Raw genomic sequence first — 14,280 nt, 5'->3', positions numbered from 1 at the left:
TCTCCAAGACGCAGATTGTGCGACCTCCTACACCACATGGGCGCGCGTATGCATGAAGGTACCAGCCATCGCGGCTCGCCCTCAACGCTCGCTTCCCGCTGCAGATTACGTACGGAACGCGGGTCGCGTATGCGCTCAGCCGCGCGGACAGTCGCGAGCAGCCACGGTCGGACTCGAGGAGGAGACGTTAGGCGCGCCCGAAAGATGGCGCGCACCAAGTCACCATCCTAAAGCCCCTTAAACTTCGTAAAGTAGTGACACTCTCCTCCTCCTCCTTCACTCATCCTCGTTTCTCCTCTCTTTCACGCTCCTTCCTCGACCGTGGCGCCGCCTACACTGCTCGAGCGTAGCAACGGCGCCAACAAGCGCTCCTTGCCACTCCGTAGACGCTTCTCGAGCAAGAATGGCGCTGATGCACGGCGCGAGGGCCCACGTGATGCTATTAGGCCAATAGCGACGTGGCGTCGGCCTCGGCCAGAGAGCGTGAGGAGGAGGCGGCATTCTTCAAAGCGTGCCAGTACTTTACGAAGTTTAAGGGGCTTTACATCATCCTTCCCGGCGACCCCTCGCAAGCGTGCCCTCGCACCCGCAACATAATCCGCGCAGGTTGCTCGTTCTCGTAGTACTTTCACTTTATTCGGAACACCACGGCGACGGCGAAGTTTGCCTGTGTTTGCGCGTCAACTGCTTAGCGCAATAATAATAGAGAGAGAACCGTTTCGTGGTTTATTATTCGGTCTTAAAACACACAAATTTACAAACAGAACGAAAAGGGGGAAAAGGAATGAAAGGAAGTGGGCCGGTCACTGCCGTTCGCGGGGTTCTTTAAGCTGTCCAGATGTCGATGACGGAGTGCAGAGCAGGGGTCAGGTGGCGCTTCATTTCCCGGCCGCGTCGTCCTCCTGTTCGATGGGCACGATGATGGCCCTGTGTCCGGGCGGAACCGTGATGGTCCTCGCCGGATGCCTCTCGGACTGGGACGGCAGCACCACGGACACAGGCACGTAAGACGTCGCTGCCGAGGCCGCGGCCGCAGATGCCGCGGCCGCTGCTGCCGACGCCGCGGCGCTACTCGACGGTCCTCGCGACGGGAACGGCAGCCTGGCCGAAGACCTGCGGAAGACGGTGCGACGCGGTTAGAAGGGAGGCGGCGAGATGAAAGCGGAGCGTGACGTATAGCCCGTTTCGGGCGCCGTGTGCACAATGGCGCGCGATCGTGCTTCAAAAAGCAAGAAGGCGCTGATGAAAGTGTAACGACATTCGAAAACGTGCCGCATACAGCTTGAAACACACCTGATTAGAAATGCGCTGCAAGCTTCGCATAATAAATAACCGCATAACGCATAAAAAGAATCCGCTAAACCATACTTATCAACTAGGGTCATCAACACTAAAACAGGTTTGTGGCTACAAGTACGTAGGCGTAACGAAACTAACAATCTTACCTGGAACTTGCGTATAGAAAACATACGCTCGTCTGCATTGCGTAAGCTGTGTTTTCTAAAGCATAAGCTTAGAAATGACCCCCCCCCCAAAAAAAAAAAAAATTAAACTCTTAATCTATTACACCTACATCAGACCGGAACTATAATATGCATCTATAGCGTGGGCCCTTTTACTAAAGAAAACATTAATAAACTTGTAAGAATTCAAAGAAAGGCTGTTAGGTTATCTTGTTTATTCAAAATTTTAGCTAACGGATTCTCCTACCGATCGTATGGCGACTAAAAATATTGAAACACATGAAGATCGAAGAAGGAAATCTCGCCTTTACTTCCTTCCGTTGCTAGTGAATCGTCAACTCGCAATAGACTCCTCCTTATACTTATCTCCTCTATCTATATACCCGACATACCCGACACCATCACACGCAGTCTCTAACGCCATATTTTGCGAAAGCTAACTGCTATAAATTTTCTTTTTTTTCTCGCGTGCCATACCTGAATTCAACCATCTTACAACTCCGTCGTAATTTTAATAACACTTTTTTTTCTGTTCTGTATCGTGTTCCGTATTCTTATTCTTATTCTTGTTGGACGTTTACTGTGTTGTGCCTGTCCTGCTTGGACCCTGTTGTGGTCTGCAGTATGTAATAAATAAAATGGGGACAACAACACCTCGAGGAAGAAGAGAGTACCGGTCCCCTTCCCCCTCCCCCATAGAGCACCCCTTTTCTGCCGCAAGGCTTCGCCTATTAAACTCAGAAATAAAGATATATATATATATATATATATATATATATATATATATATATATATATATATATATATATATATATATATCTATATATATAAAATATCTGTAAAGCGTTTTAGTATAACTAGTTTGAAGGTATGGACGAGGGTTGTCCAATAAAAACTGGTGTTCTCGAACCTTTATTTCAGAAAATTATTATTCGGGACTTTCTCGTCCCTTTCATGGGCCCCCAAGTAAGCGAAATGCACGCGTCCCATCGTTTCTACCAAGCCTAGATAACGTGAGTGAAGCCATCTCTTGACGCCTACTTCAAATCGCCTCCACTGTCTTAACTACATCTTGTTTCCTGTCAAAGTAGTCCCTTTTCACCGTCAGCTACATAACTAAGCCGGAGAGTGCCGCATCTGTACTGTATAGGACAGGTAAGGACGCTTCTCGGAGCAGTTTTAAATAAAGTTACATTGCTTTGACATGAAACAAGACATGGAACCAGGCTTATAGTTTACACATTGAAGGGGATTTTTAAGTAGGTTTCCTTTCCCTCGTCTTCGCCCAGCACAGAGTAGCTGGCTAGAGGAATGTACCTCAAGCTGAGCTCTCTGCTTTTCGTATCATTAAACTTTTCTTTCTCTCTATCTTTTAAGTAGGTGCCAAAATACGGCATGACTCATGCTGTCTAGGCTTCGTAAAAACGGTGGGATGCGTGCATCTGACTTAGTGGGGAGCTCATAGAAATGCATAAAAAAGTGCCGATGTCGAATTTTCAGAATTCGCAATTTCAGAGCATCAGTCTCAGTCTTTATTGAACAATCCATACAAATATCTAAATGTTTGCTCTCTGTGTTAGTATGTCACCACGTAGCAGCTTCACTTTTCATTGTTTCTCACGACGCTTTACATTGGGCAAACGAGTACTTTTCAAGTGGCTGGATAGGTGCTTTCCAAGTACGTTAAACTCGAAATAGCTCAGACATAGTTCTCACATGTGACGTTCTTGTAGTGATTTCTCGGGCTGAGTCGGCATTCTGTAAACTTAAAAAAAAATCGCACTGTCAGGTTTGACTTGATGGTCCGCGAGTGGGCCTAGCCAAATGACGTTGAGTTTACTCGCATCTGTTGTGTACCGAATAAAGTTGTTTTTCACTCACTCACTCACTCACTCACTCACTCACTCACCGAAGAATCGAAAATTTGTAACCCGTTCTGCAGCTGTACGAATTCGCGAGGTTCTGAAGATGCAAGAAATGTGGTGACTGAAACAAATTTTGCGTTGGACAGAATAAATTGGCGCCTGAAGGAAATGCAGAGCAAGGGCCCACGCAAGAATGCGGAGATTAACTTCTAGATTAACCTCTACAATTGAGTGACCCTTATAAAGATGAATTTGCATGGACAGTCTGTAGATTTTTTTTTCTTGACAGCGGGGTGAATGAATGAATGGATAGATTCTATGAACATCCCCTCTGAGGCAAGGTGTTAACTGGTGTCACAAAGCTCCTTCATTTTTGACCTCTCTGCTGCGTATCAACCACCATGCATATGGTGGCTGACACCATGGATATATGCATATACCATGCATATATGGCACCATGGTCGCACTGATGGACGCGTGTGCCAATATTGCCGCACGCATGTGTATACGACCAAGCACAGCTCATCTTTTCCACTCCGCTGCCCGGGCGCGTCGTCTACAGTCACTTACCCACAACCCCCTGACTACACTACCTGAATAAACCCAGCCGGCTTACCGACCCAGTAAATAGTTTTGAACTGGCTCTCAGGGCGTTTGATAATGAGAAGTTCTTGTTAAGCCGTTCATTATAACCCGTCCGCATTATCCATTCTCTCCCCAATAGGCCTTCGGCAATGTGCAAACATTTATTGGATCAACCAATCGTTCGATCAGTCAATCATTCAATCGTTCAATCATCCGCCCTTAATATTCACAGTTCGTGTCAGCAAACCATGGAATGTTCGAGTATATTACTTTCCTCAAAAGGAGACCACTTGCAGCTGACGGCTCCCTCTGGAATTTGCCGTACGAGCCACATTTCTTTTAACGGGCTCGACCGCAATGAAACCAAGCCATTCTGCTCAGAATCCGGAGGCGCGATCGGCTCTCACCCCGGCGCGGCTTTTCAAGGCCGGAGTCTCTAATTATCCCCCTCAGAAGAAACCACATTATAACGGGCGACGCGAAGCATGACATCTGGTACTGCCGGTGCTATAGTGCAGAGAGGTAGAGATTACTTGACGAACTGGTGAACAGAGAATTTCCTAACGCATACGCGCAAGATCTTGTGTTCCCTGAAAGCCCGCTGGAAGTGTAATGAGAAAGGAGGCGTAGCACTAGTTTTTCACGTGAATGTGAACTAATGCACCAGGGCGCCTTGCGTTCTGGAAAGCGGCGCTCAGGCAGAGCAGCCGTCAGCACAAGCACCACTCGCCAGCCGTATTCGACTATTTTCCACTAGCTCCAGATTCATTCACATTTCCCCTGTCTTTAAGATCCAAGGTCCCGGGCAGGTCCTGTGGAACCGACACAATCATGACGACAACACCGGGCGCTGAGAATACGCCTGAGAGAGAATGCGCCGAGAATACGCCCTCTATATGGATGTGGCAGCCTGCCTTCGTCATTTGCGCCCTTGCCGGTTGTTCTACATATTACCTATATATTACTCGAGAGTCTGAACATTACAGAAGGACCTCCAGCGCTGTGACAGCACCGTGCACCCGCCGAGTGCGAAGGGCAGCCATTGGAAGCGCACCCACACTGACGCCACAGGGCGCCGAGAATACGTCTGAAATACGCTCCTTGTGGTCGGCCCTGCGTATAGATTTAGCGGCGAGCCTCCGTCATTGACGCTCTCGTCTGTTGTGCTACAGAAACATATATCTTCGCATGTCCGGCGGTTGGGGAGGGGGGGAGGAGGGGGAGGCAGCGACGTGCAGCGACGTGATTGACAGCAGTGCGCACGCTTCGGAATGCAGGGAGCACCGGACGGCTCGCGCGGCACGGCCGACTGCAGCAACAAGGGACATTGCCGCCCCGTGCACAAACGCACGGAGCCGCGTCAGCGGCCTTGATTGACAGCGGCGTCACAGTGCGGCCCCGCTCCGCGCCAGTCGCACGGCTCGAGCTCGCGTTGTTTGCTGCTGCTACTCCTGAGCGCCAGTCACGAAAGAGAGAGAGAGAGAGAGAGAGCTACGGGCAGCGTGCGCCGAACGCGAGAAAAGGAGGTTCACCGCGCGCGCGCGCGCGCCCCAAGCGCGCAGCACGACCGACTGTTTACCATATTGACTGGCACACATAGGCGGGGGATTGCACTTCCGTTCGTGAGCCTACTGCCCTTAAAAGAAGCGGGCGCGTCAAATACTCCGGTCACGCGCTCTGTGTAGCCGACGGCCGGCCCTTTGTGTGTCTCCGCGCGCGTATATACTGGCACTGCTGCGAGAGGACCTGGCCGGTGTTGCCTGGCCGGGACTGCCGCTGCTGTATGGCATTATGCAGAATTCGCGTCGAGAACCCCGACGATGAACCAGCCGTCTCTTCTCGCGGTCCGGCGAGCGCGCGCGCGCGTCCTCCGAATTTTGAAAGAGGTAGGGTGGGGGGGCGGTGGCGGGGGGAAGGCAGAACGCCGGCCCGTCGTGTCTTTTTGAAAAGAAAACACCGCGCGTCTCGCACGAGCAAGATGTCACCGCCCCCTCCGCCCCCCCCCCCCCTTTCCCCTATACTACTTCCAATACCCGCCACTTTCTCCCCCACCTCATACTATACACCCTAAGCGCCACTCCGAGAAAGCGCTGCGTATACCGCTGGCGCACGTTCGCGACGATTACGCAGGCCTCGCGTCTGCAGCGACTTTCGCACATGGAGGAGATGCAGGATCGGTCGGTCGGCGCGCACGCGACAGCAAACAACAGCGCGTTGCGTGCTCACGTGCACGCCGAGCTCCTGTCTCGGGAATATATAATATCCTCCGCCCGGGGATTTGCGTGATCGTCTCTTCCCGTACGCCGCGTTCCCTTCTCTCTCTCTCTCTTGTAAGAAGCTGCAGCTTTAAGAGCGCGGCTCTGCGAGCGCGTGATGCGAAAATATTGCGTCACAATGTCAACGCATTCGCTCCGTGTATCCGACTGATACACGGCGCCGTAGGTGGGCGCGGCAGCCGGGTCAACGGCGAGAAAGGGATTGTTGTATGCACGACGGTCGATCTTCTTCCGACCAGTGACGTCAGGCGGGACCGTCACGGGTCGTCGGAAAACTTTATGCAGATTTCTGTGTCCCTGTCACGTTAGGTCAGGAAGCGACACGTTTATCGCTGCGGACACCTGGAAGCTTTTAGTATTGTGCGAACTATGCCAGTTGGTCCTACTGTATTCTTGTTTTATTTTGCAATCGTTTATCTTAAGAAGAGTTATGCAATTTCCAACGGATAAGTTGGAATATTTGTGAAGCGGTACGTAGCTTAAGTGGTATAAAACTGCTCGATCTTCTGCACTGTGTTATTGCAGCATAGCGGTTACGTGTAAGTGCTCTGCCGGCAAGACACGCAAGCCCCCAACACGCGACTAGACACTTGCTTATCTTCAGAGGACTTTATTTTGCGTCCTTGGCGCTACCAGAAACGTGATACCCAAACAGTACGGGCTGTGACAGGATTTCTTCACAAGACTGAATTCAAAACAGATAAGTCTGCCGCTGCGTTAACGACCAGCATTTACCGCACAAATATTCCTGTTATCATCATCCCCCAAGCCCTCAGTCAAGCCCATGCTAAGTGCATAGGCTTGAGTAAGCAGGCTTAAGGCCGACCTCTCTGCCTTCCTAGAAATACAATCCTCTTTCACTCTGAACAGAAGCAGCATGCAACGCCGGCGACGCTCTATTTAGGCAGACCGAGCCGACGATGCCTACACTCGGGTCAGTCCGCGAGATCAGCGCGGCAAGCCACGTGACTGCTACCGAGATTACAGTGCGCACAGGGCGACGACTTGACACAGTAGAAGCGTCATCTACTGCCATCGGCGCAGTGGTCTGCAGGATCTCATAATTTCAGCAAAAAAAAAAAAAAAGAAAGACGACTCTGGGCTCAACCAGAGGTCGAACCGATTCGAAACAGTTCCTCCAGAGTGTTCCGGTTCGGTTCCAAGATGCTGAAAACATATCGATTCGGCTCAGCTTAACCGGTATCGGTTCAGTTCGGCATTCTGGTAACAGCGGCTTTCCTACAGAAAGTCGTTCACGGCGTAAACGAAATCAGAAATGTATGTACGGAAAGAAGTGTTTCGGAAAGCCGTAGTAATCTGCAAGTATACAGAACCATCGAAAGCTGAACACTTTTCATTCGCAGGTGGTCAGGGTTAATCAATTCTGCCGTATTTCACACGAATAGCTCATTGTTCTAGCGATTTGCAATCAAACATGTGTGACGGTGCTGACGTAAGTGATTACGCACATTGAAACCGTTGTGCTCTTCGAATGTCGGTTCCACCATTTTAAATATCATGAATTCTGGAGCATTGCGTGCCAAGAGCACGATACGATTATAAGGCACGCAGTTGTGGGGGACTCCGAATTGATTTCGACGACCTGGGATTCTTTAACGTGAACCTAAATCCGCATTTTTCAGCCTCTCGCACTCATCGAAATGCTGTCGCCGCTGCCGGAGACGAACTCGCTACCTCGAACTCGGAAGGGCCACGCCACGCATAGTGTCAGGATTGGGGGCTCAATCCCATCGCTCGAGATCCGTTGCCAAGATTGGAGTCCGGCATGAATTCGAAGGTAGCTGGCCCATGCCGTCGTCCTACTTAAACACGCTGAGGACGTTGATGAAGGGAAGAACTGCTTCTCAACGAGAACGAAGAAAATGGGTTTATTTACAGAAATTAAATCAGTCTAACATGACTGCTTAAGAAAAAGAGTGTCAGTCCAACATGACTGCTCAAGAGAAAAGTGTGTCAGTCCAACCTGACTGCACGAGAGAAGTGTCGAGCCTCCGCCCAACAGCCGTTTTTAAACGCTCGGTCCTTCGGCGATACAAGGCAGCGAATGTTCGTTTCGTCATCGCAAAACTAGCCGCCTCCCGCGACAAGGTGACGCACACACACACGCAAACACACAGGTGCGAAGGACTGGAGCCGACGACCGAGGGGAGTCGTTCCGGGAAGCTCGGAGACATCCTGGGTAGCTCGTTGTCCCGCCGCGGCTTGCTCATGCGTAGCGAAATCAGGTTCGCGCTGGGGACCTCGGGCACAATAGTTCGTCCGTCGAACCCGTATCGTCACAACGGAGATGGGGCTCGTGGATGGAGGTGGTTTTCAGCACAAAGCCCGCTTCTTCGAACGCAGTCTAGCTGCAGCGACGGAGAGTGGGGGATGCGCGCCTTGTCCCCCAGTCGTAATAGGGTGGCAATTTTTCCTTGCAGCTCGCCATTCTTAACAATAGCCACTAAGCTATACCGCGGCGGCGGGTCGCTTCCAGCATTTCACTTTAAAGCACCCCGAGGTGTTTCGATAGAGTCACCTGGTGCGTCACTCCTGGTGATTCAACGCACCGAAAGCTGGACACAAGTGTTCTCTTCGGCTGCCTTCAAGAGCTTGCAGTGAACACTGGAATATCAACGAAAACCCGACTATACTACTCGGCGACGCGGAGTCACCTTTAATCACGTGTCTGCGGGATAACGAAAATGCGCGTAACTCACTGAGCTGGCAAAAACCGCGCGCGCAACGACGTTCTGGTCGTCGGGGCATGTTTAAACTTCTCGTCGTGAGCGATAACATCGAAGTCTTCAAGTGTTTCGAACTACAGTTCTCGTTCCGGACAAATTTCAACAAAGAGGCTGCTATGGCGAAATCGAACTGATCCTATAGGCGTCACGAGGCTGCTACTTCTCAGACGTTATAAACACGTCACGGCGTCTCGCGGTCGAACACTTACTTTTGGCGACTATACGCATGACCGAACGAAAAGAAACAGTCCGGACTATACGTCTTTCTCACCGCTCGAAACTCCCGTCACACATCTCCGATAGCCTAAGGTCACCTATTCTTCCTTCAAAACCGGATTAGGTAGGCATAGTATGATTACAGGTGAGGTGTGGTAGAAGCCAAGAGTTATACCAACACAGAGGCCATAGCACAAATCCGAAGCGTGACGCCGATTCGGCACCGTAAAGCAGCTCAGTGGAGCTCTGCGGAGCTTTTGAAATTTGGAGGTCGTTTGTCTTTGTGCGAAACGACGTTGAAGAAAGCTTAACTCCGCTATAGCGAAGTTCGTTGTTCACTCACATAGTTACCGAATGCGCGCACACGGGCCTACAATCCGCATTCTGCCGCGAATCGCTTCACGCAGAGTAACGGACGCGATCGAGGTCCTCGCGCGTTCTGCGCCACGAGAAGAAATGGCGTGCCGTATTTACGCGAATGGAGGTCATCGCAGTCTGGAAGCGCAGACCGGCGTGGCCTGCGATTGCGAGCTCCATGCGTAGAGATCTTTTGTTGTCCAATCCCGCGCTTCCGTATTCTCCGCGCGTATACGCGGCTTGCTCGCGACGTTTCCCAATCTTACCCTATAGCCTGACCATTACGTGTCCATGTAAAAGTACAAAACGCGGCAATTATCCCGAGGAAACACTGTCCGGCGTAACCCATCAAGGAGAACGTACATAACCGGCTATATGGGGGTCAGTGGTGGGAAACTGTTGCTGTGTAGGTTTGGTTAGGCGAACGCTATGGTTCGTCGTGATGACGCCCCCCTCGTGCACGATAACCGGTAGCGCACCGGAAAATGGATCGCGTGCGTGAGGGCTACGATTCGTTGTCGTTACTTTTTCGTTTTTCTTTCTTGCTCAGAGAAAGGTGTCAGACTTTGAATGACTCACGCGACACGACCAGTGCAGGAAGTGGTGCCGATCACTGGGCTTGAGTTATCTTTCTCCGAGAGAGAGAAGGGCCAGAACGCAAAGTTCGACATCGAATTGGATGGGGGGTTCCACGATCTGATTCTGAGGCACGCCGTATCGGGGATTCCGGATAAATTTTGTGGCCGTACCCGGGCGTCTTCAACACGCACCTAAATTTGAGAACACGAGCGTATTTTGTGCATTCAGCCCATTTCGCCTTCATCGAAATGCGGCCGCCCGAGGTCGGGATCGAACACACGACCTCGTGCGAGTCGCCGATGACCCGCCAACGTCGGTGGCTAGACAATATACGTTGCCGCCACAGGCTTGCCCCCCCCACCCTTCCTCCCCTCCTTTCGTGATTCGGAGTTTCTGGTATTACGTTGGGTTTAAACAGGTGTAGGGGGAAGGGGGGGTGGAGTGGTTGCTTTGGTTATTTAGTAATTCTAGTCTTTTGATCAAGAACACTAGCCATACGTCCGCTTACCTACGTTGGTACATGTTTGTAAAAGACGTCTAAAGCAGAGGCTACAAAGAACTTCATGCACTTGGGAAAAATGCTTAGCACACATTGCGCAGCCCAGGAAGCATATATCCGCCAAGCTCAAGCTTTTCTATAGGCTTCAATTATTTCGGCCGCCGCCGCTGTGAATAAAGGATCGGCTGTGTGATGAGATCTTCTTTGAAAGGTCCCGTTTTCGATTAGGCCAACGTACCGTAAGACTCGCACCTAAAGGGCGCACCTAACTGGTAATTTAGTGGGTTTAACTTCCCCCATTTCTTCGAACATTTTCGAAAAAATAAACGAGCTGCTGATATCGAGCTATTATATGCAGGTATCCTTTCAGAAATAATGTGGATGTCTTCGTGTATAATATCACAGCTGTACTCGATTGCCGAATACGAATGCAGTGTTCCCATTAAAAGTTGCTCATGTTGCACACTGTAAGAGATGGGCTTGTATGTCGAAAATCGCACAGTGGCAGATTAAAACGCTCAGCCGCCGACTGTTGTCGCGACCACAGACAATTGATATTTCGATAGTTAGAACCCCAAGAGCGGACCTTTAGTCAGCCTCGTTTCTCGTTTTATTCACCGACGACGAACTAAAATTCGGACAGGGCTCTCTCGAGCGTGCCGGGGGTTCCGTAACGCAAGGCTGATTCTGATGCAAGTTCTGCATGAAATTTCAGCATACGACCGACTTCCTTTCTTCTCTAAATTTTTTTTGTATCAAGGACACCCCTTTGTTCCTCTCTCCCCTATAACAGAAAACAGTCTCTAAGACGTAGCTATACCAGGTGTTTCTTGTTTTTTTCTTTCTTTTTCTGCACCAAATATTAGGAAATTGCCTGTGGCAGATAGCACAATTTTAACCTTTGAGCTAAATTATTACTTGATTATTACTTGGCCATTACTTCCACAGGAAATGAAAATGCTGAATTCAACAGTTAACATAATAACACTAAATAACCTTTTAATTAAATACTTTACGGCACATATTGCAATTTACGAATTGTTTCCAAGTGGATATACATTGCAAGATCACTAGCTACGTAGATGGAAATATATGCCGTGAAGTAATTAAAATATTAATCAGCGCAATTATGTTAATTATTCATTTAATAATTTTTATTTTATTGTAGAAGTACTAGCCGCCTCATTGAGTAATTGAGCTCGAGCGCTAGAATTGTGCTATCTGTCACAGGCAATTTCTTTTTTTTAATTTCGTGCACCTAAAAAAATAAAACATCCCATATGCACTCCTATAATAACACCGTTGTAAATGTTGTTATATATATACTGAGTATATACATTTCTATGATAACACAGTTGCTCTATTCTACTTTTCACCTTATACAATTGAAAGCAGTCAAGCCTTAGTTTCGCTGTATGAACCCCGAGATCGAAACATTCACATCTCTCTGTTCGCGCTCAAATTTCAGCTGGAGAGCCGAAATGCTCGTTTTCAAGCTCAGGGGAATTTTGTGTAAAGTCTCAAAACTTATTCACATTCCATAGGCCATCTTTGCCAGACATAAACACGGAATCTTGAAATTGACCCTCTCATAAATTCAAAAATAGCCTTATAACTTAAAGAATTGCGCAAGGGAACCGAAAGCTTTCTGTCTTGCAGACGCCCGGCAGAAGACGGTAGACAGTGACGGGATTTGAGCTGGGCTCACGTGACTCGTTTTAGGTGGACATGATGCCATGCTATGCGTTATATGAGCGATCCGTGTTGTGTACTCTCGGTGCGAACTCTCGCAACTCTGATTTGACACAATGCCAGTTTTCGGGCTTCCTGAAGAAACGAGTTTACCAAACCAAGCCTTAGATAATGAAGCTTGAATCCAGGATGCCCGCACTTAAGTTCAGTTGCCGTCGCTGCGCAAACCGCCAGAAATTTCAAATCAGCACCGACTTCCTGGATGTCTAAGTAGATTGAGAAACACCTATTCATTGTTCTGCAATAATATGGCGCTTCTACAGCTGTTGTAAGCCAATCGCAATCGTGCGAACAGACGTACTCCTACACGCCACCGTCTGTCACTTCCCGTCAGAGCGTCGTCTGCCCAGAGCACGCTTCGTGGCTTTCACTACCCAGTGGCAGGTTATTGTGAAACGAAGTATAGATTGACGCAACCAAGATGGCCGACCTCGAGCTCGAAGTGCTGTCGAATCTGCAGAGGTGGCGCCGAAGGGGGCGTTGAAGGAAGAATGGCCCCCGCCTTCGCCAGAACATACGTACTGACACCTTCGATCAGCTTGAAGCGCGAAGAAGTTGGTCATCTCGGTTGTACACAGCGGAGAAGTGTGGGAAAGCCCGCCCGCGGAATTTCGCATAAGGTTTGCGCCAAGGACACAAGCATGTGCGAATTACGGCTGCTTTCACGTACCTCGGCGGCTCGCGTATCGATTGGTTCGAGTAAAGGAAGCCGACACAATGCGCGCGACAGATCGGATGTGGGCCAGCGCGTGAAGGACACGCAGACAGAGCTGCTCATAAAATTTGGCGCAACGCGGGAGCACAGGAAGGAAAAGCAGCGGTCTCTGAGAACGAAGAGAGGCGTCCAAATGCACGCGACAAGCCTTGCGTATCGCTTTCATGTATTGCCGTGCATTACACTGACAAGGTAATCCACCGGAATATAGACGGAAATGTATGCACAGCGGTCTCTGAGAAAGACCAGAGGTGTCCAAATTCGATGGAATTGTGTATCGTTTCAATGTATTTCCGCGCATAACGTCTAGAATGTCTGTCTGCAAACGAAAATAGGAAATAAAGACGAAATATATGTACAGCGGTCTCCCTGTACTGATTTGATGTATTTCTATGCACTATATTTTTGCAAGTTCACGCACGGAAATACAGGTGTAAATACACCGAAAGCGAAGCGAAAGTTTCGGGCTGCCGACGGAAATGTCATTGCGAAAAAGTGGAGAAACCTAGTTCCGTAGCGCTTAAGAAAGTGCTTGCAATAACCGTCTTCCGCAGGCTTCAGTGACCGAATGTACATTCCCCAACATAACGTTTATAAGAAAGTTTCAGAATAAGAAAGCCATATTAGCAAATACAAGAGAGAGAGAGAGAGAGAGAGAGAGAGAGAGAGAGAGATTACCAGTCAATTAAGCCTGCGTGTAGTAACATCGTCACCAACTTCACCACCACGACAGAGAGCCTGTGTGATGTGGCCCAATTGAACCTTTCCCGCCAGGCATTGTGGACAGGGACGTGCCGACACCTTGCAACACTAATTGCAAGGATGCCTTTTAAACAAATGATAAAAATAAATATTTGTAAAGCTCCCTAACGAAGGACTTTATAAGATTCATTTTGTGACGTTGTAGTGACGGGTAAAGAAAGGCATTCGCACAAGCTGCGAGTTGTTTTAACTCTTTATTGGGCGAACTTGTGCTCAGAAAAGCAAGTAACACTCAAGTACAACGAAGGTGGCGAACCCAAGTCGTCGATCCTGAAATCTGGAGTTCCCGATGCAGTCTTTGAATATGGGAGCTCATTCTGTATGCTAAATACTTATCATCATCGTCAACAGCATCATCAACATCATCAGCCTATTCTATGTCCAGTGCAGGACGAAGGCCACTCCCTGCGATCTCAAATTAGCCCTGCCCTGCGACAACCGATTCCAACTAGCGCCCGCGAATT

General features: G+C 49.3%; 1 protein-coding gene across 4 annotated transcripts in view; it reads right to left on the bottom strand.

The window, feature by feature from the left end:
• Positions 1–703: 703 nt before the first annotated feature.
• The window catches only part of LOC126523065 (uncharacterized), a 104,775-nt gene continuing 91,198 nt past the window's right edge, over positions 704–14,280 (bottom strand). For all 4 annotated transcript variants that reach the window (XM_072288728.1, XM_072288725.1, XM_072288726.1 and 1 more), the window contains exon 4: positions 704–1,113. In XM_072288728.1, the coding sequence (XP_072144829.1) occupies positions 879–1,113 (235 nt within the window). In that variant the 3' untranslated portion in view covers positions 704–878. The remainder of the gene's footprint in view (positions 1,114–14,280) is intronic.

This window comes from Dermacentor andersoni, chromosome 6, assembly GCF_023375885.2.
Source record: "Dermacentor andersoni chromosome 6, qqDerAnde1_hic_scaffold, whole genome shotgun sequence".
Classification (NCBI taxonomy): Eukaryota; Metazoa; Arthropoda; class Arachnida; order Ixodida; family Ixodidae; genus Dermacentor; species Dermacentor andersoni.
Note: the sequence above shows the minus strand (reverse complement) of the source record. Positions and strands in the feature narration are given on the sequence as shown.